This window comes from Ursus arctos, unplaced genomic scaffold, assembly GCF_023065955.2.
Source record: "Ursus arctos isolate Adak ecotype North America unplaced genomic scaffold, UrsArc2.0 scaffold_24, whole genome shotgun sequence".
In the NCBI taxonomy this organism is placed as follows: Eukaryota; Metazoa; Chordata; class Mammalia; order Carnivora; family Ursidae; genus Ursus; species Ursus arctos.
The window spans coordinates 227926-251670 of NW_026622919.1; the positions used below are offsets into that span (position 1 = coordinate 227926).

General features: G+C 59.7%; 1 protein-coding gene and 1 long non-coding RNA gene across 2 annotated transcripts; one reads left to right on the forward strand and one right to left on the reverse strand.

Moving 5' to 3' along the window:
- Window positions 1-2502: 2502 nt before the first annotated feature.
- METRNL (meteorin like, glial cell differentiation regulator) lies at window positions 2503-16968 on the reverse strand. The gene is made up of 4 exons (XM_026483783.4): window positions 16563-16968; window positions 10611-10996; window positions 3883-3942; window positions 2503-3002 (listed from the first exon to the last, which is right to left on the reverse strand). The coding sequence occupies exons 1-4, from the start codon at window positions 16727-16729 to the stop codon at window positions 2686-2688; spliced, it is 930 nt and encodes a 309-aa protein (XP_026339568.2). The 5' UTR covers window positions 16730-16968; the 3' UTR covers window positions 2503-2685.
- A 128-nt stretch (window positions 16969-17096) lies between these two features.
- Window positions 17097-23071, forward strand: LOC113244679 (uncharacterized). Its single transcript, XR_003312459.4, has 3 exons — window positions 17097-17222; window positions 18412-18558; window positions 20084-23071. It is a non-coding gene; the product is annotated as an uncharacterized LOC113244679 (long non-coding RNA).
- Window positions 23072-23745: the final 674 nt, after the last annotated feature.

The following is a 23745-nucleotide window of genomic DNA, read 5'->3' on the forward strand; positions in this document are numbered from 1 at the left end:
CTCTCTGGGGAAACACACAAGGAGGAGGCGAAGGCTCCCTACAAGTCTAGCAGGGAGAGGAAGAGACAGGGGCAGGCAGAGCCTTTGTTGTGCTGGGAGGCCCTGGCTGCTTCTTAGAGAAGACCACACAACGGCAAGGGACACTGGGGGGTGAAGTTTGGCAGGGGGAAGGAGGGCTTGGGTCACACCTCCCCTTCAACCTCTGGACAGAGCCGAAGAAAGGTGCCCGCAGCTCCGTCCCGCACGGGGACCAGGACTGACCTCAGCCGAGACGGGGACATTAGGCAGCCAGAAGGACCCTCTGGAGACCCTCTGAGTGCCTCTCCCGGCCCCTCAGGGCTCCGTGGTGTGGGGACTTCCCTGAGGATGGATGTGGGAGAGCAAGAATTCCAGTGTCACAGAGCGAGCTGGGCACATAGTGGCCTCAGGTGTCCACAGGCGGTTCTGGGCAGCAGGAGGGCAGGGCTCTCAGAAATGGTGACCCTTCCAGCCCCTCCCACCTCCAAGCAGCCTTGGACTGCCGGGGGCTGCTCTGTTTGGTATCCAGCTCACACGCCACGGAAAGCGAGGGTCATGTGTGCCGGCAGCAGGCACCCATCTCTAGGGCTGAACCCTCAGCACCAAACCCCACCCTCTCCCCCCACAACTGCAGCACCCTCGGAACAAAGGCAGACCCCGGGGGGGTACCTCCCCACCTGCTGGCCCTGCTCTCTCTCCAGACTCCCACTAAGAAGACTTCTTCCCTGGGCCGGCTCTCACCAGCTGCCACGGCACTTCTTTGTAAAAAGCTGAAGCCACACGCGGAGTGGAAGCTGCTATCCAGCCCTGAGGTCGCACATGGGGTCAGGTGCCCGGCTCCTCCCAGGGTCCCTGTACTGCCAGCAGGAAGAAGGCCAGCCCTGAAACCGAAACCCAAACCCGACATTCTGGTTCTGCCGCATCTGCACGCCCTGTGGCATCCTCCCGCGTCAGAGTCAACACCCAGAGCACCGCGGAGCATGAACCCAGCAACAGGGTCGCGGGGTCCTGGCCCATCTGCTGCCCCAGCGCATCCTCCCGGCATAACATCGAAACTCTTAGCCACGGGAGGACCTGTCCCCGTCACCAACCCTGCTGCTTCAGGGGATCGCCCTGCTGCTTGCTGGGCAGGTGTGGAGCACCTGCTGCTTGCTGTGACCTGCAGGAGCCCACAGACCTGAGCCAGCACGTGCCTGAGCTGGGGCATGCCTGAGCCAGTCCACTCCTACCTGACGCAGGGCACACCTGAGCCAGCACACGGCACCTACCTGTGGCCACAGTGTGCCTGAGTCTTGGATGCAGCTGGTACAGTGCTCACTGACCAGTGTCCTCTCCTAGAGCCCCCTCCAGTCTCAGCAGCTGCTTGGGAGAAATCACCTGATCATAGATGTGGATGCAGGCTTACGTCTGATTCGTGGCACCCAGTGACCCCTATAGTGGGATGACCAGTGTCCTCCCAAATTCCCATCTACTTAGAACCTGTGACGGTGAACTTATCTGGAAATAGGGTCTTTGCAGGTGTAATCAACCAAGATGAGGTTGTACTGGCCCTAACCCTGTAACTGGTGTCCGTGTAAGAGGAGGGATTCGAACACAGACACGCAGAGGGAAGAAGGTGGCAGAGTCTGGAATAACGCTTCTACGGCCAAGGACTGTCGGCAGCCACCAGAAGCTGGAAGAGCCGGGAAACCTCCCCTAGCACCTCCAGAGCGAGGCTGGGCCTGCCCACCCCTTAATTTGTACTCTGGCCTCCAGAATAACGGGATTGTATGTTGTTGAAGCCGCCAGCCTGTGGTCGTTCGTTACAGCAGCTGCGGGGTGCTTGCTCACCCTCGAGGGAGTGGAGGTCACCAGCCCAGGGCAGACCAGCCCCCGGCTGTCCAGACCTGCCGTGGCCTGGGGCATTTTGGGGAGGCTGGGGTCAAAGGGCAGGATCTGGGTTAACAGGAAGGGGAGGGCAGATGCTAAAGAGGACAGAGGTGGAAGGAGGAGGCGCAGTCTGACTGAGGCCGAGCGGTGTTTTCTAAAGCGTGAGCATAACAGCTGCACTTATAGCTGGGCCCGGAGGGAAAGGCCCGGAGCAGCAGGGCTGTGGGGCTCCCTCAGGTGTGCCGACCTCAGGAGAGGCCCTGCCACCAGCGAAGCGCCATGCACGCACGACCGGGGCTGCAGACAGAGGTGCCACCGTTCCATCAGATGCTGGTCTTTATTCTCTGGAACGGAAGCAGCCTGCAGCCCAAAAATGGCCACGGCCAGCAAGCATATTCTTTGAAAAGCAAAAGCAAAACAAAAGTAAGTATTTGGCTCCCTAAATTTCCGTCATAAGAAACAACTCTGAATGGTACCCAAGCTTCGTACAAAGCCTGGTGCCCTCCGTGGGCTACGGCCCCAGCATGTCACCCAACACACCAGCCGAGCACAAGGACGTCAGGTGCTTTTGAAAAACAGTATGAAATGGCACACAAGGCATTTAAGACACTGGAGTTTGTTTCCTATGGACTTTTCTTTTTTAAAAAAAAAATATAATAACTTAGTTTGCATTGTACAACATTTCCCACCAGTCAGGGAGCCCTTGGCCAGGACCTCGCGGCGTGTGCCTCCATGGCTTGAGCACCAGGGAGCCCCCGATCCGAGCACACACTGTGGCAGCGGCGGGGTCACCCACAGTCACTCCGTGCCCATCTCGCAGGGGTTCAGGCCCCTCTCCTCGGCGTCCCTGTATGTCCTCTGGAAGTCCTTGAAGCGTGGGGCACAGCCAAGCCGGGCCTCCCCAAAGTGCATGTGGCCGGTGAAGAGAAACTCCCCACGCCCAGGCCTCACACCGCACTGCAGCAGCGTGGTAACGCGCCCCCGCCAGCCGCCGCCCTCTGGGGCCGGCCGGAAGACCCTGCTCTTCTGCCGGTAGAGCCGGCTCACGTGCAGGTGGATGGCGGACTCCTGCTGCTCTGGTGCGTGGGTGACGTTCTGGATGGAGCCTCGGACGACTGCGGAGGCAAGGAGATGGGGTCAGTGGGTTCGCCGGGGGCATCTGTGCCAGGTCGGACCCTGAATTCTGCATTCCAGAAATCCCATTAAAAATAACAATTCACACGCATGAGGCCTTCTGGGGATAAAGATAATTTTCTACAGCCATATAAGTGGGGAAAACAGGAGATAGAAACCACGTCGTGCATCAGCTTTTCAAGTTAGAACAAGACAAGTGACCATAGTTAGCGCACAAGACCTGCGGCAGGTCTGTACCAAGGGGGGACAGACACCGTGGGGCTCGGAGGGGAGGAGGCCCTGGAGGACAGCTCAGGCCCACACCCAGGATGCTGCCCAGCCCCCAGTCCTCGCTACGCAGCACCACTGCCCTCAGAGCCGGAGGCACTCAGAGCCGGGCGCAGCCGTGCTGGCTTCCTGTCCGGCACCAGCACCATGGCAGACTGCTTCCATCCTCTGCCTGAGAGTGTTGGTGCCAACGTCACGAGCAGGCCGGGGAGTCCCTGACCTCAGCCCCAGGCCCCCCAGGCTCCCTGGACCCTCGGACCAGGAGCTCCTGCTGTAGTATCCACAGGGGACCCAGATGACACAGGGCTCCGAGGTGAGGCAGCACCCGCGTTTGGAGGAAAATGCTCAGTGACCACCCTAAGCAGGATGCCTGACCCTCTCCCCACCTTCCAGACAGGTCCCTCCCCCGGGTAGACGGACTGTCACTCTGCTGCACAGAAAGGGAAGCATTTTCCTGTTACTACAATTGGTGGCGGGGGGGCCCCAAGCCCCGTGTCCTCGGCAGTCTGCTCCCCAAGCTCAGTTCCAGCACTGGAAGGCCCTCCCAGGCCCCGTGGGGCTCCTGACACGTGGCAGGAACATGAGGACACTTACCGAAGTCGCTGGTGCAGACCGCCAGCAGCACTTCTGCGTCACTGCAAGGGCGGCATGGGGCTGCAGGGAGAGAACGGGTTAGGGGCGGGGTCTGCAGGACACAGGCCCACATCCACGCCCACCAGGTCCTGTAGAGCTCTGACCCTGGGAAGCAGGACAGAGAGCCCGACCTCGGCCGTGCAAGTGGGGGGCTGACCGATGCAGGGGACACCCCGAGCTCCAGATGTGGCTGTGAAGGGCACACACCCCGAGGGAGAGCTGGCCTTGGTGCTTGTCCCCACTTAGCTTGCTGGCCCAGCAAATCTCGCCCATGCCCGTCACCCATGCGAACCAACCCGAGCTGGTCTGAAGCTGCGTCCCCTACACCAGCCCGGCTGAGAGTCGCCTGCATTCCAACCTCCACACCTGCACCCCAAATGTTGTGACCGCCCACTCACACATCCCCTGCTCCCCAGGCCCCTGTCTGCTGCCAAGACTGGAGGGTCAGGGCACTGCCCAGGACCGCCAAGGCTGCTGAAGGTGCCTGCGAGCGTGCAGGAACGCAGCTGCGTGCACAGCCCCTCCCCCAGACCCCGCCTGGACCTCAGACCGCGTCACTGCCTGCAAACACCAACCACAGCAAGCCCAGTTCACAGAAGCCCCAAACCCCCACAGCCTGGGTGGGGCTGGCTTCCTCCAGCCAAGCCAGGCCTCACCCGGTGAACTTCTGCCCCAGCCCGGCCCTCACCCCGCCCTTCACCCTCACTTCCTCAGATGGGGTGAAGCTCCAGAAAGATTGGGGGGGGCGGAACAGAGCCTCTGGTCCTGGCAACCCTCCCCCCAGACCACGGCACCGCTCCTGACCCAGCACTGGATTTGGGAGAACACAACACTAGGCCCTCACTGCACCTTTCAAGGCCTCGGACTCTTGGATGCAGAGTCTCTAGGCTTTGGCACAAATTCTCCCAGGTCAGGGAAAGGTTAGTATAAAGTCTTGCTGGAACAAGGCCTTTCACTTTCTCAAGGCCCCAGAACATCCATAGTTTGGGCACCTGCTGGGCCTGGACAAAGCTAACCCTGTCTGCACACTGACCAGTCACCTTCCCAAACCCTGAACTGGGTGAGCAGTCAGGGGCAGGACCAGGTACCAAGGAGCAGGAGCTGGGAGAGGCCTTCTGGGGCCCAGGCCATGGGGCCAGCAGGGTCTGCGCCACCCGGAGCAGCACAGGGTCTCTGTGGACCCTGTGGGGTGGACATGAGTTTCGAAGCACTGGCCCTCGTCATCCTGCTTGGGCAGGGGTGGATGTTTGCGCCCCAGGCCAGTTCAGGAGGGCCTGACTCACTGGCCCTCCCACCACCTGCTGCTTCTATCAGGTCGTCAGGAAGCAGGAGACGCCGCAGGACAAGCACAGCCTGTTGGACGCGTCCCATCCGGCCCATTGGGAGATCGGGCACCCACCCAGCTCGAAATCCCAAAGACTGCTGCCCACCTGCGCCACTCAGGTTCCATGTGTAGACCCCCAGTCTCAAGGCCTTTCTTCAAAAAGAGGGTGGCCCACTGGGGGTCCCCTACCCTGCTCACCCATCGGGGACGTGCTGCCCCCACGGGGCCGGACAGGCCACACAGGTCAGGAGGGATGAGGCAGGGCACACAGCACTGCAGGGGCAGGGGTCTTCAGCTGCACTGAGCGGCAGCATTTTATTGTAGTCCTTATGGCAAGGGGCACGTGGCGGAGGTGGGACCTCCCATCCTAGCCGGCACTCCCTAGCGCCCAAGGGGTCAGAGGCCCCACCTGGGTGCCCTTGCGGGTGGGAGAAGGTGGGTCAGCAGTCCGTCCCGTGGTGGCCATGGCCCGCCTGCGGGTGCCCCTCCTGGAGCACTCACCCAGGGGGGAGGAGCCACAGCCGGGCCCCTGGGGCCCGGCCACGCAGTGTTCCAAGCAAGGGTGGGCGGGAGGCCCAGGTCCACACAAGCTCTCCAGAAGCACATCTCAGCTTCTGAGTCGGCTGAGCCAGGCCACAAAGGCAGCAGTGTGGCAGTGACTGGCCCAGGCCACACCCCGTGTTCAGAGCCCCGGCCTGGTGGCGCACGGTTCACCAAGTCCAAGAGCTTCGCCCTCCGTGTGGACATAGGCCCCGGGACCTCGGCTGACAGCTGAGGGGAAAGGTGGCAAGGAGCCGGCCCTGTGTGCCCGCCAGCTCCCACCCCACGGCACCGCAGGCGTGGGGATGCCGGGGACCGAGGGGAGGGCGGTCAGCAGCCTGCGGAACCCTCCTGCCAGAAGCCTCCACGAGCCGACACCACCACAGCCGGGCTACTAAAGTGCCGCCCTGGAGACTCTTCTCGTAATTCTGAGTTTTACGACACGTAGGTCACCTTCTTGGAAAATCCGGTCTGTGGACGCCAAGAGAAGCAATCTGGAAACAATTATCAATCGGAGTTGGGCTCATAAAGGCTCTGGAACGCGCTGGTTTTGGACACATCGAATCTCGTTTCCTTGCAGGGGAAGATGAGGAGGGGGCGGCCAATAGGCCAGTTGGGACTATGGTTCTTGGAGACGGGGTGGCTGAGGTATGGACATCCTAGGGAGATTACCCCGGAATGTGCATACGAGGAACTGAAGAAGGAAAACACAGGGTCAGGGAGACCAGAGGGGGCTACTGTGGGGACCCAGGTAAGGAGGGCAGGTGCAGGCAGGGAGGAAGGAGGGGCAGCACCCTTCATGTCAGGCCCTCGCCAGGGAGAGGTTCAAGATGGCCGCATACTGTTCTGATGGGCAGGGCAGCCTGGGTGAGGATGACCAGGTGGACGCATGCAATTCCAAAGGGAAAGCTGTGCATGAGGGCACCCGCCAGCGCCTTCACGGCGGCCAGTGCCGGGGGCAAGGGGACACAGCTGGAGCGGGGCTGGTGTGAGCTGAGGCCCACTTACGGTTCTGGAGCCTCCCTGGACTGTCACCACAGCCAGCCGCAGGCTGGTGTCGCCCCGAGATGGCCCCACGGGACGTGGCCCGGGCTGGTCGGCTGCCTCCAGGTCCCGTCTCTTATGCGCTGGGAACTCTCAAGCTCACCAGCTTCTCCTCCTCACCTGTTCCCATCCCTCCCTCTTCCTGGTGAGGACGCAGGTGTAGGCCACACCCTTCCACCCCAAAAGGCCAGAGATGGGCAAGATGAGAAATAATTACCCAGTAATTACAGTGGCCAGAGAAGCCAGGCAGGAAACAAAATGATCCATAGAAAAAAATTCAGTTCTCTCTCCTTCTCTGTCTCCAGGACATGATAAGGGTTCCTTTACTTTTTCTGAACTTTGCTAGTCATTCCCCACAGCCCAGCCCAGCCCCTCAGAGCCACCACCAAACTCTGAGCGGGAAAGGCTCCCCAGTGGAGGGCTCTGTACCCACCTGGCCCACCCCTTGGGCATCACTCACCCCCTAGCTCATCAAACAGGGCAGGTTTTAACAGGGTCGAGTGATGATGCCCATTGGAAACTGTGGGACCCAGGCGGCCCTCACCACAAGGTTCCCCGCGAGCAATGGGAGTAACTTTTATGTGTTCAGAGCCAGCACCCTCCCCTCTAGCTGTGGGCCTAAAATGCCACTGTCTTCCCCCTTTATCTGTTCAAGGAAGCCTGCTCTGGGCAGGCACTGCATGGAGCCCAAACCCCAAACCCCAGACACTGGATGTGGCCAAGCCAGTGAGCCCCTGCTGTTCAGCTCCCTGAGAAGTAAAAGAACAGACTGGAATCAGAAGCCCACCTGGGCTGCCCCAGCCAAACCAAGGAGAAGGAAGTCTGTCTCTGCCCCCTATTTTATTTTATTTTTTTTTAAAGATTTTATTTTTATTTTTTTGAAGAGATAGAGACAGCCAGCGAGAGAGGGAACACAAGCAGGGGGAGTGGGAGAGGAAGAAGCAGGCTCATAGTGGAGGAGCCTGACGTGGGGCCCGATCCCGTAACGCCGGGATCACACCCTGAGCCGAAGGCAGACGCTTAACCGCTGTGCCACCCAGGCGCCCCTGTCTCTGCCCCCTAGAACCAGACAGAGCAACCCCCGGCCACCCTTCCCTGGCCAGCGCCACACACCCCCAACCCTACTGGACAATGCGGGCTCCCGGTGGTGCCCGTTTTCCCAAGTATGCTGGGACTCTGGGGAGCATGGGCCCCAGACTGCCCGGCTGGGCTCCACTGGGAGACCTCAGCACATGCTCCAGGCGCGGCCCCAGACCTTCACCCATCAGTTCCCTAGATCTGGCCACTTGCCCACTGTTCGTGTCCTGCCAGATTTTTTCAGCACCAGAGGTGAACCTCATTACCCCACAGGGAAGGAGGAGGGCACGGGGCAGGGTGGGGGGAAGCGAGTCCCACCCTGCCAGCTGTGTGGCGGGTAGATCCTGAGTCCCTCAGCCCACAGGCTGGGGTCACCGCCCACCACCCATGCCTTGATCTGCACCTGGAGGAGCAGTCTGCCTCTCCATTCCGGCCTCTTCTTGGCTGTCCGAGCTTCTCGGTTCACACCAGGAAGCACACTAGATGACCACATCACGACAAACACTCCCAGAAACGTCCAGGGCCGCAAGGCTCACACACACATCGGCCGTCCGGGAGCCTCTCCTTTCTCAAGTCTGCACGAACTAGAACCTGTGACTCATCGGGGAGGGAGAAGGCTCGTGGAGCTCCCCGCCGCCAGGAGACATGGCCCAAGGGCATGTGCGCACCTCCACACCACAGGTGCTCCCGCCTCATCGAGGCTCCTGCAGCCACGCCGGGGGCAGAGCAGGAGAAGCCGGGAGCCACGCGCTACCATCAGAGAGCCCGCCTGGCCTGGTGGACGTCACCGCCGCCAGATGGCTGGCGCTGACATTCCACATTACGTACCCATTCCTCTGGCATTAAGGGCTTAGGGGCCCATCCCCTGATGAAAGGCAAGCATCCTGGGGAGAAGGGACGCACTGGCGTCCCCGGGCCCCTGCTGCCCCTCGTCTCCCTCAAGATGTCAACAAGTCCCCAACGTCTCCTCCCCTCAGCCAGCTATCACCAGTCAGAAACACCAAATTCAGGGACTGGGTTTTTTCACACTTTGTTTTTATCGTGAGTTTATTTCTAGGTCCCCCAGCGTGAGGCTGGGGTCCCCTCCCCCAGCTCTCCCACCCACCCTATAGCTGGTGATCAAGATAAAGACTGTTGCGGTTAAAATTTCATTCAGGTCTGAGATTTACAGCAGCTTTCACTGTCACCTTCCTGAACGGGAGACCTGGCCGGGCGTCTGGACTGGGGGAGGGGGGTGCAGCAGGGAACCACCCGGGCAGTCAGGCACTTGGGGGGGGGTCCCACCTGGGCAATCCTACACAGAAGTTCTCTAAGAGACGAGCTGACTTCGAGAGACACTGAAGTTTTGCACACTGATCTGAGCCAAGAATGCAGAACAGTAAAATGTGGATTCCCATTCAGGAGGAAAGTCTGCATTTCAAAACCTAGCAGAGGTTTTTCCCCCGGTCCAATCTTTTATTTACTAAAGCGCGGAGGTCAAATCTTTTATTTACTAAAGCGCGGAGCTGATACTATTCTTCAAACCGGTACTTCTGCCTTACACTGCTGACACCTGTTGGAACTGCCCTCGGCACTGTGGGATGTTAGCAGCATCCCTGCCTGGCCGGCACGCTCAGTGATTACCAGTGATTACGGCACTCCCACCGGACCATCATCCGGGCTGGCTGGTCTCCTGGGGAGTGGCCTTCCTGGAACTTGCTCACACTTCCCCCTCACTGGAAGGCATCTTGCTACCAACCAGCTTTGGAATTGATACGGATGGTGTCCTCACACACTTGGACCCCATGAGATCATCTGTGTCTTGGAGCAAGGGGGAGACGCTTGGCCTGGGTGCCTCTAAAAGACAAGGACTTCTGCACCTGGGCAGTCAGGCAATGGGCTGGTGGGGGGGCACAAGGGGCGAGACCTGGCCATGTGAGAGCTCTGGAGGCCACTCACTTCTCCTTGGTCTCTGCCTCTGGAACTCTTTGGGGACCAACACTACCCTCCACACAGGGCCCTGCAAAGCTGTCTGTTTGCCTCAAAAGTAAAAACGAAGGACAATGTAAAGCCAACTTACGATCTCCCTGCGCACACACCCCCTCGGCTGCTGAGAACCTCCCTCCAGAACTATACCCTAGGAGGGCCCTGCAATGGAGGGGGCTCCTCGAGGGCTGGCCTCGTGGGACCCCCAGGTGAGTCCCTGCCCTGCCTGGTTCCTCTATCCACAGCCCCTCTCCTGGCACACGGCTGGTGTCTCCACTCCGCACGGGGTTATCCTTAGACCACCCACCCACAAAATGCCTCCAGAACTGGGGACCAGCCCCACATTTCAGGTCATCAAGGCTCTGCCCTACTCTGGAGTGTGCATCAGTCTTGGCTCCCACCCAAAACTTGCCATGTCAGATGTCGAAAACACTCAGCTAATCCATACATCAGGAGAAATGCCAGGGACACACATTTCCAGTTACAGCCCCAACGGCACACAGAAGACGAGCACGTCAGGGAGCTGGGACCACGGTCCATCCGGCCTGTGGCCATTCCCAGGGCACACTCGATCCTTGTGCTGAGACACAGTTCCTGAGAACTACTGGGGCACCACACGTCCAATACCCCCTACACCCAGGGGGCCGTCTGCTGGCGCCACCATGCCTGCGGCCGCCCACGAAACCACCCAGAAGCCCCCACCCTGCTGCCCTTCCCACCACCAGGGCACGCCACCCACCTGACAGAGCATGCAGGTCCGACCCCGCGTGCCGGCTGGTCAGCTCGTACTGGAAGCCCGTGGTCCTCCTGCTGATGTCCTGCTGGGGCGCAGCCTCCACGAAAAGGCCACCATGCTCGAAGCCAAAGCAGAGCACCTGGCCAGGCCCGCGGTCCCCGTCCCGCACCAGCAGCTTCAGTTCTCCAGTTCTTTCCAAATAAATATTGGCCCCCGAGGAGTCCCTGAGGGGCTTGATGCAGAGAGTCAGGTGTCGAGAGGGCGGGAAGGTGTTGGGCCGCACGTTGACGATGAGCGCCCCGGTCGGGTACATCCACTCCACGGAGCCCTGGGAGCATCGCAGGTACACCTGCTCCACCTCCTTCCTGTGGGCCTCGTGCGTCAGCCCGCTGCGGGGGGGACACGCGTCAGCCAGGGCCCACCCCACACGCACCCCTGCCTGGGGGACACCCACCCACCACGCGCTGGCTTCTGCAGCCCCTCACCCCCATGCGGGCTGCTCCCACCTCGGCCCTGCTGCAGGAGGCCGTTTCCAGGGAGGGGCAGCCACATGGCCCCGCATCCAGGCCCCTCTGACGGGCCTGCCCCAGAGAGTCGCGGTGAGACAGGCTGTGACCTGCACAGGCAACGTGCGTCTCAGACCCTCTCAGCACCTCGAGGCTTGCATCTGCTGGCCTTCAAGGCTGCAGCCCTGGGCGCCCGTGTCCTTGAGGCTCCTTGCATCGGGGAGGCAATGGGTCCGTGGAGGCAAGGACCACGGAAGGGTAGATCTTCTGGAACATGGTCAAGGACACACCCACAGGACCCTGCCTCCAACCCAAGTTCCAGGTGACCTACTGAGGGCCGGGAATGATGGCAGAGTCCCTCTGTGTGTGAAAACGAGGAGAGAATCACTTGGTCCAGAGAGTAGCTTTTAAACCAATTACGAATGTAAGCAATTTGGGGTGCTGGAGATTGTGGGTGAGTTTTGTCTTCCCGAGAGGCATTTTGTGTTTTCCTTAAAGTGATGACTTGATGGCTTTTTCATTTGCAAACCTTGGGACGCTTGGGTGGCTCCGTGGGTTGCTGAGTCTGCCCTTGGCTCAGGTCATGATCTCGGGGTCCTGGGATGGAGCCCCCCCCCCCCCCGCAGGCTCCCTGCTCAGTGGGGAGTCTGCTTCTCCCTCTCCCTCTCCCTCTCCTTCTGCCATTCCCCGGCTCTAGGATTTTATTTATTTATTTGAGAGAGTGAGCAAGAGAGAGAGCACCACACACAAGCAGGGGGAGCTGCAGAGGGAGAGGGAGAAGCGGACTCCCCCCGCCCCACCCCGCAGAGCAGGGAGCCTAATGAGGGGCTGGATCCCAGGACCCCGGAATCACGACCTGAGCCAAAGGCAGACGCTTACCTGAGCCACCCAGACGCCCTCAAATAAATAAATAAATAAATAAGATTTAAAAATTAACCCTGAAGACTCTGCATTGCCAATTGTATTTTTAAAAATAAACTCAAATAACATCAAAGCAAGATAGAAAAGTAAGGTAAAGGTCCTCCACAGGGGAGAGACACGACAGGCAATGCGTGGAGGAGCCACAGGGACAGACAGACACAAGCAGTAAGCAGACACTTCATCTTCCCAAGGAGAAGTTTTGGAGCGCCAAGTTAGTCTCACCCCTAATAAAGACTAAATAGGAAAAAATGAAGTGGGCTACACTCTTGGTGAAACAGGTCTGGAGTAAAGTCACTTCGTTATGTTTTCAAGAGATTGAAACCACCAAAAATGGTGAAGCTTCCCCTACCCCAAATTTCCACGTGAATGTCAGCTTGTGCTAATGTTACGTCATAGCCACCAAGCAGCCTTGGGTCCCCACCAGTGACTCCGACCAAGTGCTCTATTACACGAAAGTTGGTTCTGATCAGATCTCAGACAGGTTCACCCACATTCTTAGGATTTTTCTGTGTAATAAACAATGCTATATTCAGTGCCCTGGCCTGAGTGAGTTACCAGAAACCCTTTCTACAGAGGAGAAAACACGTAACATATGGTTTGCATTTACTGGTGGTGACTCATGCTCCAGGCTCCAAAAAACCTCACTTTTCATACGACGGCCAGCTGCAGGCCGGGGCTGCACAGTCATCCTGCAGACCACATCAGAGGGAGGTGTCAAGGAGGTGACCCCCCTCCTAACCCCGCTCCCTGCCCCCGCAAGGCCCGGGGTCACTAGCAGCCAGCCCAGCCTCAGACGCCTACCAGGGCCGCACACGCAGAACAGACTTACAAATTACAGTCAAATAAAACTCGTATAAGCGCATCTGACACGTATGTGTGGACGCACGTAATTACAGCGCTGTGGGAAAAATTAGACTAAATGGAGAGTGGCTGACACAGATGACTATAATCAGCTCTGCTCTTATGCAGCCAACACGAACTTTATCATAGTGTCCCTCCTCTCCTGTCTCCAGCCTCAAGGGGCAGCTGGACACTTGCCCCACACCCAGACACCAATCCTTAAAGCTCTCTCCCATAAAAACCATCCTGTCCAATTCTTCACTTTCCTCTCTGTGGAGGAAGGGGGAGGCTCAAGGGAAAGGAAAGCCCATACCAGAGGCTTTGGACCCCCTCACTAAGTCACCTAATCCAAACAGTGGAGGGAGACATGGGGAGGTCCACCCCTACCCACATCTGGGGCAGGGACAGAGGGAGCGTTTGTGGGGACATATCACCCCGGACACCTTGTGCGGTACACCTGGCTCCATTTATTCGTAAGTCACTCTACTGAAAGAGGGCCAGGAACAACGTGAAGGTGGGCATAGAAGAAACAGGCACCCCGTCACCTCACCCATTACCTAATGTCTTCACTGGCCACCAGGAAAGGGTCTACACCCACCCCAGGGTCCACGGCCAGCATGCAGCTCTACTCTGCCTCTCCCCTCATATTCTCCTAAAGCATTGAGGCCACCAAGAGTCCAACCACGCGCTCAACACGGATGTTGACATGAAGGTCAGTAGCGCGTGCTATGCAAGACATCGACCCAGTCCAGCAGACCCACCAGTCTCCCAGCCTGGGACCCCGCTGGGTCTTTAATGAAGTGAAGGGCTCATAGTCTGTCTAGTTCTTACCAGAAAATCTGGCCAAATCTCTCACCTCTAAGTTTCCAGCACCACAGCAAACCTGAAAAAACTTCTGTTTATGCAAAATTGCTGGAGGTGCAAAAATGTGCCACATGCGTGACATCACTGATGGTGGCATTTGAGATTTTCACAGAGCGTGCAAGCAACATGCTTATCAGACAAACATAAAATAACTGGTCTCTGATGTGATTAAGCTAAAGGGTACAGAGGAAACTGTGGCTTCAGCCAGCCGTGGGGGCTGAGGGCACCGACTGCTCTGGGGATTACGTAACTGGGCTCACGCATCGTTCCAGAAAAAGGAGTCTGCAAGCATCGCTCCCCCGGTGGACACACCTAAGGAGCACCTTCATGGAAAGGACAGCAAATTCCCAATGGAAAGGGGACTTTCTGAAGGGGTCAGTGTGGTGGCAGCAGGGCCCATACCCGTCACACTCACAGCCTGGCTCACCCGAGGCACCAGAAGTAAATGATGGTCTTTTGTTCACTAAAGTCAGGAAGAGAGTTCAGATCAAGGAAGAAACCAAAAGGCTCTGATAGCTGGAGTTGGCTTTCATTTCCCCACTGAGCAGGAGATCTAGCCCAGGTGCGATGGACCCACAAACCCTGCCGATAGTAGTGGGAAAGTTCATGGTCCATCTTTATGACCACAGCCTAATAAAGATTGGGGCGCTGTCCTGCCCCTGCACACGGGACGGGGATTGCAAAACCTCCTGCTTCATTGCTTGGAAACACCCAGAAACGCATTTCAGCCTGTCAAATGTGAGTAGCCAGTGTCATAAAGAGCAACTCCCTTCCTATCAGGGGATCAGAATCCACCCAGGGTATCGGGACTCGCACCACCCCGTGCTGTCTTTAGAACAGCTCATAAAAAGTCATAAATGTTCTGGGGGTCAGCAGGCAAGTCAGCACACCCAGGTTCCCACAGCAAGGGTCTATCAGCTGAAGGCATATGGTAACTGGGGCGGCAATTATAATGCAAGGGGGCTTCTGTTCCAGGAATGTGGCCTGGCCCTGTCTTCTCTCCAGATCCCACTGTGGCAGCCCCTGCAGCCACCCTCTGCCAGCCTCTGCCTTTGGGCTGAGTGGAGGACAGCTGGAGGGAGTCCAAGACCAGGAGTATGTTAGCAGTGATGGAGACAGAGGGTGGCAATCAAGTGTCCCTGCTTCTCCAGGTAGGTGAGAGGATGCAGACACCTGCTTGATGCAGGAGCTCGGTGGCCCTCTGACCAGCCCTCGCTCACACATCCCTCCCATCCCCAGGAGGCATCCCCTTCCAGGCATACAGTCCTCTGAGAGACTGAAAGGATGTCAGCTCCTCTGGAAATTCAGGCTCCCACTGTCGACTGGGTTTGTTTCTGATCTGCTGAAGGAGGACACCCTAGACCTCAGTCTAGGGGTGCACTGATTCATCCAGAAGCTGCAAAACAGGGAGTTTAATTACCAGCGTGGGGGAAAGGGCAGCCCTAGAAGAGTGTGTCAGAGTCAGAGGCTCCCTGCCAGCTCTGAGCTGGCGCCAGCATTCTCCAGGCCAACCCTCCCCCAGAGCTCCAAGCTCATGGCCCCCATCTCGCTCCTCCATCCCTGCTCTGGTGTGTGCAGGGAGAGTTTGTGCCGCAGGGAGGAAGGCCACCACAGACCCAACCTCTGGAGCCCAGGACCCTGGCTCTAGGAGGGGTGGAAAGTGGGGATGAGGGTAATTGCCAATGTCCACAGAGAACTGGGTCTGTAAGTACCCAAGATGACCAGCGGCTGCCCTGCTGACGCAGAGCCCAGCACACTGGCACAACCCCCACCCTTCTCGGAAAAACTGTCTTCCCTCAAAATAACCCCGTGATACCCCCAGCATGAGGTGTGAGCCAGCGGGAGTCTTCCCATCAGACATCAAGGCCAAGGGGCTTGGGTGGAGGCCCTGTTCCCTGCAACACCCCGACACTGAGAGCCGCGGGCAGCCCCAGCCCACAGTTTCAGAGAAGGAGATGGGCATCTCCCTCTGCAAACTCCTTCACCGGCACAAAACCCGCTTTTCCAACTGCGAGCTGCCTGCCGCGGGGCCGAGGGCGCCCTTGGCGGATGGCGGTTTCTCACCCCAAGTAGCTGTGCCCTCAGGCGCCCCGCCCGCGCACACTTGTGACTTGCACTCCTTTCTGCTTGTCACACTTCAGTTTTAAAAAAAGTCCTCGGCTGCCACAGCGGAGGGGCGTGAAGGGGGGTCGCCGAGCCCAGCGCGCGCGCTGCCAAGGGCGGCCTGACCTTCACCGGGTCCCGGGCGGGGACGGGGGGGGGGGAGGCTCGGCGGGCCCCGCACTCTGCCCGCGCACAGGTGTCCGCCCGCGGGTCTCCGCGCGCACAGGCGTAGTCCGCGCCGCGGTCCGCGCCAGAGCCCCGCTCTGTCCACCGAAGCCCCCCGCTCCCTCCTGCGGACCCGCCGGCCCTTCCCGCTCGGCTCTGAGCGCAGGCCCGGCTCCTCCCGCCCGGGGCGCGCAAGTCCTCGCCGCGGGCAGAGCCGGGAAGGGCCGGAGGACCGACCCCCGCCCGCCTCCAGTGCCGGGTCGGAGCGGGGCGAGTGGGCTGCCCGGTCGGGACCGACCCCGCAGCGCGGCGGGCGCACCTCCCCCTGGGCGTCCTCCCGGGCAGGGCACCCGGACGCCGCGGGCTCTTTTGTTCTAGACCCGGGGGCGGGGGCGATGGGGACAGGACTCAGCCTGGAGAGCGGGCCCCCGAGTCCCCGCCCGGGGCCCGCCTGGGGCCGCGCCCCCGCACGCTTGGCCGGCCCGGGAGGGGAGGGGAGGGCACGCCAAGGGAGAGCAGTGGACCGAAGGGCCGGGGTCGCGGGGCGCGGACTCACCTCCCCTTCCAGCTGCACAGGTCGCTCGAGTATTGCGCGCCCGCGCCACCCAGCAGCGCGGCCAGCAGCAGCAGCAGCAGCGGCGGCGGCGGGCCAGGGCCCGGGGCGGGGGGCCGCGGCCACAGCTGCCCCGCGCGCCCCCCGGCCGCCCGCGCCGCGTCCCGCATGCTCTGGCTCCGGCTTGGCCGCCGACCCCGCGTCCGCGCCCAGCGAGCAGACCCTCCACCCGGCCCGGCCGGGGGGGCGGGCGGGGCTCCAAGTCCAGGCGAGTCACGTCGTGCGCCCCCCGCGCACCCGGCGCGGCCGCCCGCCCATCCCGGCCGCAGCCGGGGCCACCCGAGCCGCTGGAGCCGCGGGAGCTGCGCAAAGAACTCCGCACCCGGCGCCGCCACCCGAGCCTCTGAAGGAGGCGAGTCCACGGTCCGGGTCCAGGCTCAGCTGGGGGGCGGTCCGCCCGGCCGCTCCGCCCCCGCCCCGGGCCCGCCCCGCGCGCCGGAACTCCGCCCTGAGCGCGCGCTCGGAGCTCCGCGCCCTGCGTGCCCGGGCCGGGGGTCCCGGGACTGCTCCGCCGAGGGGAGGAGGCGGCTCGAGGGACCGGGAGAAGGGTCCGAGAGCGACTCCTCAGAGGGAGAAGGAGGGGGCAGCAGCACGTCCCGGCCGGTACGATGCGGGACGGGGAAGGAACCCGGGATCCCCAGTACATGCAGACCCGAGCCAGCGCCTGGCCAGCGGGTCCGTCCGCAGTGGCGGTGCCGTGACTCCGTCGTGCAGACTGAGCCCGGAACGGCCACTGGGCTGTAGTGGGGGCTCCTGGCCATGCCACTACTGTGTGACCAGCCTGATTCCATCAGGGATGTTCCTGGCATCCAAACCCACGCAGAATCTGGGTGTGCTTTGCAGAGGTTCCGACTCGGTCCGGGTCTGCGACCCACGTGGGAAGGGAGGCCCAGCTTCGGCTGGTGATGGGGCTGCCTCACTGCTGAGCACACCGTGGGCTCTGGAGTACCCGCTGCACAGAAGGGCTCTGGGCCACAGCTCCTGTACATCAGGCAGAGCTTTGCCCGCTCGTCCTCACCATCCCCACTCCGGAGCTGGTCTGGTACCTGCTTCACTAGCCTCACGCTCCATTCCTCCTGGGGACGGTCTGGTGCACTGCAGGATGTGAGCTGACTCCTGGCCCCTGTGCTCTAGATGTCACACCCCCCCCCCCCCCGGTTTGGCAACCCGTACTGTCTCCAGATATTGCCAAATGCCCCCTGTGTGCAAAATCTCCCACCGAGACCCCTGTCCTAGCAGGACCCAGCGCGGTGAATTGGTGAGCACAGTGTGAGGAGAGTGGCTTCTTTACCAGGTAGTCACTGGAGCCACCATGTGTCTAACGTCGGGGGTGGGGGGGAGACAAGAGGAGCACAAGCAGCCCCAGCTCTGATGGGAAAGTTGTCCTCCTTTGGCTTGGGGGCCTGATGCCAGGACCAGGGGCTGGGTCTGGTTTGGATGGATGGGGGACTCCCAGGTCTACTGTCCTACCTAGTTATCATCCTGGAAGGATGAAGAGGGTCTACCAGGCAGAGGGAGGGAACCATGGTGCCCCGTGTAGCCACCTCTGCGCTCACAAAGGCAGGCTTTCTGCTTCCTCAGACTCTCTGGTGTTGGCCTGAGCTCCAGAGCCTCAAACAGCATCAAGTGGGGAAGAAACCGGACCTTGTTTTAGCATTTCTTTTCCAGACAAGATGCATTTCAGGAGGAATTTCAAGTGACCTGTGGGGAGGGGAGTGACCCTTCCACCTGTTGGTTTGCACATTGTACCCTTCTTCTCTGGTCAGAGGGTTAAAAATGTCATTGGTTGTAGGGATGGAATTGTCACCCTCTGGAGAGGTCTCGTCTGCAGGTCCCCAAACAGCTGGAACTAAGAGCAACCAGGAACCCTGGGCTCAGGAGTCAGACCCCTTGCAAGTGGTTACAGTTGGAGGATCTGTTTAGAAAAGACTTGGACTGGGTAAGTCAACCCCCCTCCGCCGGGTCCTGCCCAGTCATAAGGAGGAATGTCACCCCAAGACCCATGGGCAGCTTTGAGTGAGGAGTACATGTGTGCATTCCAGGCTTGGGGGCCTCCTGCACCCCTCACCCTACCCTCTTTGAAGTGTGTGCCCCTGCCCCTTCCCTGCGGGTACCTGGGTGCAGAAGTGCTATGACAAGTGGGCGAAGTGAAACCACCACCCGGGCGCCTGGGGAGAGGAACCTGCTGGTTGTGAATCTGGAAACTGCAACCACCTCTAACCCACAGCCACGTCCACGCAGCTCAGCAGCACCTCACACCCAGAGCTCTGCCTGTGGTCAAGAAGCTGTCCCCAAAGGCTTGTCAGGATCCAGGACTTCACACCGGGGAAGGGGTAGGGGCAGCGTTAGGGCCCCCTCATGTTACAAATGTTGAGACGGGTGCTACTGGCCTGAGTGACGTTTCAGAAGGTTTCAGAACCCCGTAGTGACCATGGGACCAAGAGGCAGAGGCCATCTCTGGGGCAGTGTGGAGCTGGTTCCCATCCTAGGTTCAGGGCTCTGTGACCTGGAGGACTGCCAAACCACCTGTGCCCGGGTCCACTTCCTTAAAACTAGGACAATAAGTGGTGCGTACAGGACGTGCAGTTGTCAAAATCCATAGAACATACAAGACTGAACAGTACAGCCTTTTGTTAATAATATGTCAATATCGGCTAATTGATTATAACAACCATACAGGCCAATGCAAGATGTTAATAATGGGGGAATGGGGGGAAGTACATCAGAGCTCTTTGCTCAGTTTTTCTGTAACCCTAAAATAGTAAGTCTACTAATTAAAAACAAGAGCTGAGGGAATCCTGCTGGCAGGAGCCTGGCAGTGTACTTAGACAAGTCCAGCAGGATGTCGGGAAGGGCCTGGCCTTGCTACTCTCTGACCTAAGGCTCTGTGACAGGCCCTCCCTTCTGGGGACACAGGTACCTCCAGATTCCTGAGGGTCTCTGAAGCAGGAATTTCCAGATTTCCCTCCTCCTGACGAGCCACCAGTCAGCTGTGGGGTGGGGCCATAGCAGCAGAACTGGTTCCTGGGGCTTCACTCAGGGATGCTCAGGGCCTCCTGGGCACCTGTGTGCCTGGCAAAGTGGGGCTGCTGACCCCTTCTGACCCTGAAGTGAAAGGTCCCCATAAATGGGTCTCTGGTACCCGTGGTGTCAGGCTCTTAGGGGGCATGTTATGTTTGGGCCTGGGGACAACAGGGTGAGGGGGGTCGTGGCTGTGTGAGGCTGCCCAGTGACCACCTGCCCCACTTCACCTGCTCAGGCCCGGTCAGGAGCAAAGAAACCCCTGTGGATTGATGATGAGCCAGAAGGGTCCTTGCCGGGTGGGCCTGTGGGTCCTCGCTGGCAGTGGGGGTGTCTTGGAGTGTGCTCACCCACGGATGGCTGGGGGCCACTTCCAGTGAGCACTTCTTCAGTTTAACCCAGCAAGAGGCCACAGTGGCACCTGACCCCCCCCCCCCCCACAGTGGGAAGGAGCTGGCATCCTGGCATCCAGAGCAAGAGGCGAGGACTTCCTGCACACACGGTCCTCCCAACACCAGACGGAATGTCAGAAGGGGGAGTGCAAGACCAGGGCCTGCTGATGTCACAAAGCAGAGCTTCCTCTTCACACCTGCTGTGAAGGGACGCCGCCCCACCCCACTGACAGCAGCCAAGGAGGCGGGGCCCCCACCGTCCTGCCCCAGTACCTTCCATGACCAGAGGGGCAGGGCGCAGGCTCAGCGGTCACAGCAGCCCCCAGCACAACTCAGCGTGCCCACGGAGCCACGCACCCCACTCTATGGGTCCACGCCAAAGCATGTGTGCGGTGGGGCAAGTCTGTGGCCCAAATTCAGGTTAGGATAAACAGTCACTCGTCACCTGTCGTTCACTCAAGAAATGTCTGCCAGATGCCTCCTGGGCATGTTTCTGTGATGAGTTCCAGCCTCAGAAGGCAGGTCACGGCCAGGCAGAGAGAGCCCCCCACACCCCACGGCAGCAGCAGCGGCCCCCAGTGTGACCAGGACCACGATTACGACTGGGGGTGGGGTCTGAGGGCTGGATGCCCTCTCCCAGCCTCCGAGTGTCAGAGTGGGTGCAGATCCTGTGGGTGGTGGGTGGATGGGCTCAGACATGGCCCCTCCCGGGTCCGGTTCACATGGGCTGTGTGGTTGGGGGTCTCCTTCTGAGTCTCAGTTACTTGCAAAGTGGGTAGTGTCTCAATTCCCAGGGTGATGTCAGCTCCACGCTATCGTCACGCGAAGCCTCACACCAGGTCGGCGTCATAAGCCTGGCTCTGTAGGTCCCATTCAGGCATCAAGGTGCCGAGCTGGCTCCTGGCAGGGTTCGGGCCGTCATGTGGGGCCGGCTCCCCAGCGTGCTCCCCACAGCCTGAGTTCTTTGAGCCACTAACATGATCGAACCACTGTAAACACTTGTATTTTCTGCCCAGTCTTGAGGTTTTCGAGTGTGTATAGACAGTCATTCTGTTATTCAGAATGGCCTCCCACCTGAATCTGCCTACTGAAGACTCAGCTGCCTCCCCTAGAAACTGGACACTTCCAGAAACTTCTGCTGATCACCCTCTCCACCTTGCCCCTTGTCATCCGTATGAAAACCCCCAGCCCCCTACCTGCCTAGGGACGGTCAAGCATGGACCCAGTGCCTTCCCCGCTAAGACCCCTGGCCTCCCTCCCGGGTCACTGCTGCCTCGCTGCTTCCTCTCTGAGGTCGTTTTTGCTGACCTTCTCATAGGGACATAATTACTGTAATTGTGGTCAAACGCTTGTGATTTCTGTTTACCAACTGCAGCAAGCAACGTGTAATTAAACGTGAAGTGAGCTAGCCAGCCTCAACCCAGTAACCCTCACCTAAACACCTCCCTAACCTAATTTGCCAGCACGGTCTGCTGTCTGTGCAGAGAAACGTAGGAGCAAGAAAGTGGGCAGCCAACCGGGTGGGGAACTGAGGGTCTGCACCCCCGCCCGTTTCCCATGGGGTCACGCGCTGGGCGTGGGCTTCAAGTCCAGGCCGACCGGCCGTGTGTGTGACTGTGGGTGGTGCCTGCCCAGGTCGATCTGGGGCTCAGAAGTGGGGCACGGCTGAAGTGATATGATTATCCCTGCACCCCGCCATCACTGTTGTTGACAACAGCCACTTTGGGCCTTCAGACCTTGAGAGCACCTCACTCGGCTGGCCCTGAACAGACCCTTGGCCCCAGGGTGGTAACCTGAGGTGATCCCACAACCGTCACAGCAGTGGAAATGCCTCTGCGTCCAGGTTCCCTCAAGGCAGCACCCCACAAGGAAGGAGGGCCCCTGGCCTCCATGAGGTGGACGCACGAGGAACCAACTACAGTGGAAGGTGAGTTTGTATGAGACGTGGACGTGATGGCTTGACAGCCCGGAGGACCCTAGTGTGGCCAGTCAGATACGTGCATAGGCTAGAACTTCAAGTGACCAGCTGCTGAGCCAGGTCTGGGCCAGTCTCAGCATCTGGGCTTCTGTCCTCAAGCAGGCACATACCCTAAGGGCTGCCTTTGGAGCTGGGAGCCAGGTTATTCCTCCCTGGGCCAGGAGAAGGTATAGGGAGGGAACAGCCAAGCACAGGAGCCGGAATTGAGGAGGGAGGAGGTGCCCCAGATAGCAGGAGCTTCCAGGTCCTGGAGAAGCCCAAGCGACCCCAGTCTGCTCTGCAGGGACGTGGGCACTAACAGCTGTCCGACAGCTCCTGGCTCTGCCCTGAGGGAGGGTGGTGTTGAGGTTCCCCCACCCCAAGCCCACCTGCCCTACTCCAGCCCAGCCTGGCCCACATCTGAGCCACATTCGGATCTTCCCAGCCCTGTGTGGATAGCAACACCACCTCTTTGCCCCAGGGTGCCAGCGCCCCACCCTTCTGAGTGAGCAAAATCCCAGGTGAAGGTGACAGGACGGCCCTGGACTCCTGGGCTGGGCTCAGACCTCAGCCAGGTACTCACAGCACCACACACACAAAACCCTTGCACCCCCGCTTGGTGAGCGGGTGCTGTCAGAGCTTAAGCCCCCTCTCCCGGCTCATGCAGCGCTGGGATTGTACCCAGACTTGTAGGCTCCGAGGTGTTAACCAGAGCGCAGGGTCCTGGCTGCCAAGGGCAGAGGCCTCACCCAGAGACCCGGCTTATATGCCAAAATGCCAGTTTCAGCCTCCACATCCTGCACCAAGTTTGGCACTTACAGTAAGGGTCCCTGTTCTCCTAGTAGGTACTCCCGTATGGTCCCCGCAGGTGCTCCCAGACCAGTCACCTGGGTGAACCAGCCTGAGGAAAGGACCCAGATCCTGCTACCTTCAGGGCAGCGGAGTGTCTGACACAGTAGTTACTGTCTTATGTCCCTGCTGCGCAGTGAAAAGTCTGAGGCTGCGCTGAGTGTTCAGATGCAGGGTGCCCCGCGCTGTAGACCCTCTGATTCAGCGGCTGATAGTGTTGGCGCATCTCGTGTATTTTGTGTGCATACATTTGTACGTTTTCTTCTTTTTAAATAATTTTTTAAAAGATTATTTATTTTAGAGGGAAAAATCACGCGCAAGTCGGGGGCGGGGCAGAGGGAGAGAATCTTCGGCAGACTCCACCCTGAGCACAGAGCCTGAGGCAGGGCTCGATCTCATGACCCTGGGATCATGACCTGAGCCAAAATCAAGAGTTGGCCACTTAACCGACTGAGCCACCCAGATGCCCCACAGTTGGACCATTTGAAAGTTGCAGAAGCTATGACCCTTTGTCCTTATACACCTGGGACAATGTATAACGTGAGACGCTGTCCTGGCACCGTAAGCACACCCTGGGAGACAGGATCCCTCAGCACCCTGAGGTGAGAGTTTGCATTTTCCCTATTGTCCCCCAAACATGCAGTGTAAGAAACACGGCCCTCCGCTGGGGACTCGCTGGTAGTGCCAGTGACCACCATCTCAGGCGGGGGCCTGGAGGGTGCTGAGCTGGCCAACCCCTCTGCACTGGAGTTCCCAGCCAGTGTCACTGATGCTGGGGGGGGGGGGGTAGGATCCCATCTGCCCCTCTGTGCCTCTGTGCCCGCACACCATGGCCTGTCAAGAGCGTGAGTCCGGGAACCCGGGCATCCAGAGCAGAAACAGGAATGGGGGGCACTCCGGGCCTTCA

Excerpts from the sequence above, each read along its gene's own strand:
- METRNL (XM_026483783.4), bottom strand. The coding sequence starts at position 16,729 with ATGCGGGACGCGGCGCGGGCGGCCGGGGGGCGCGCGGGGCAGCTGTGG. Across the intron at positions 10,997-16,562 it reads CTGTGCAGCTGGAAGGGGAG|CGGGCTGACGCACGAGGCCC; the intron begins GTGAGTCCGCGC and ends TCCCCCCCGCAG. Across the intron at positions 3,003-3,882 it reads GGTCTGCACCAGCGACTTCG|TCGTCCGAGGCTCCATCCAG; the intron begins GTAAGTGTCCTC and ends TTGCCTCCGCAG.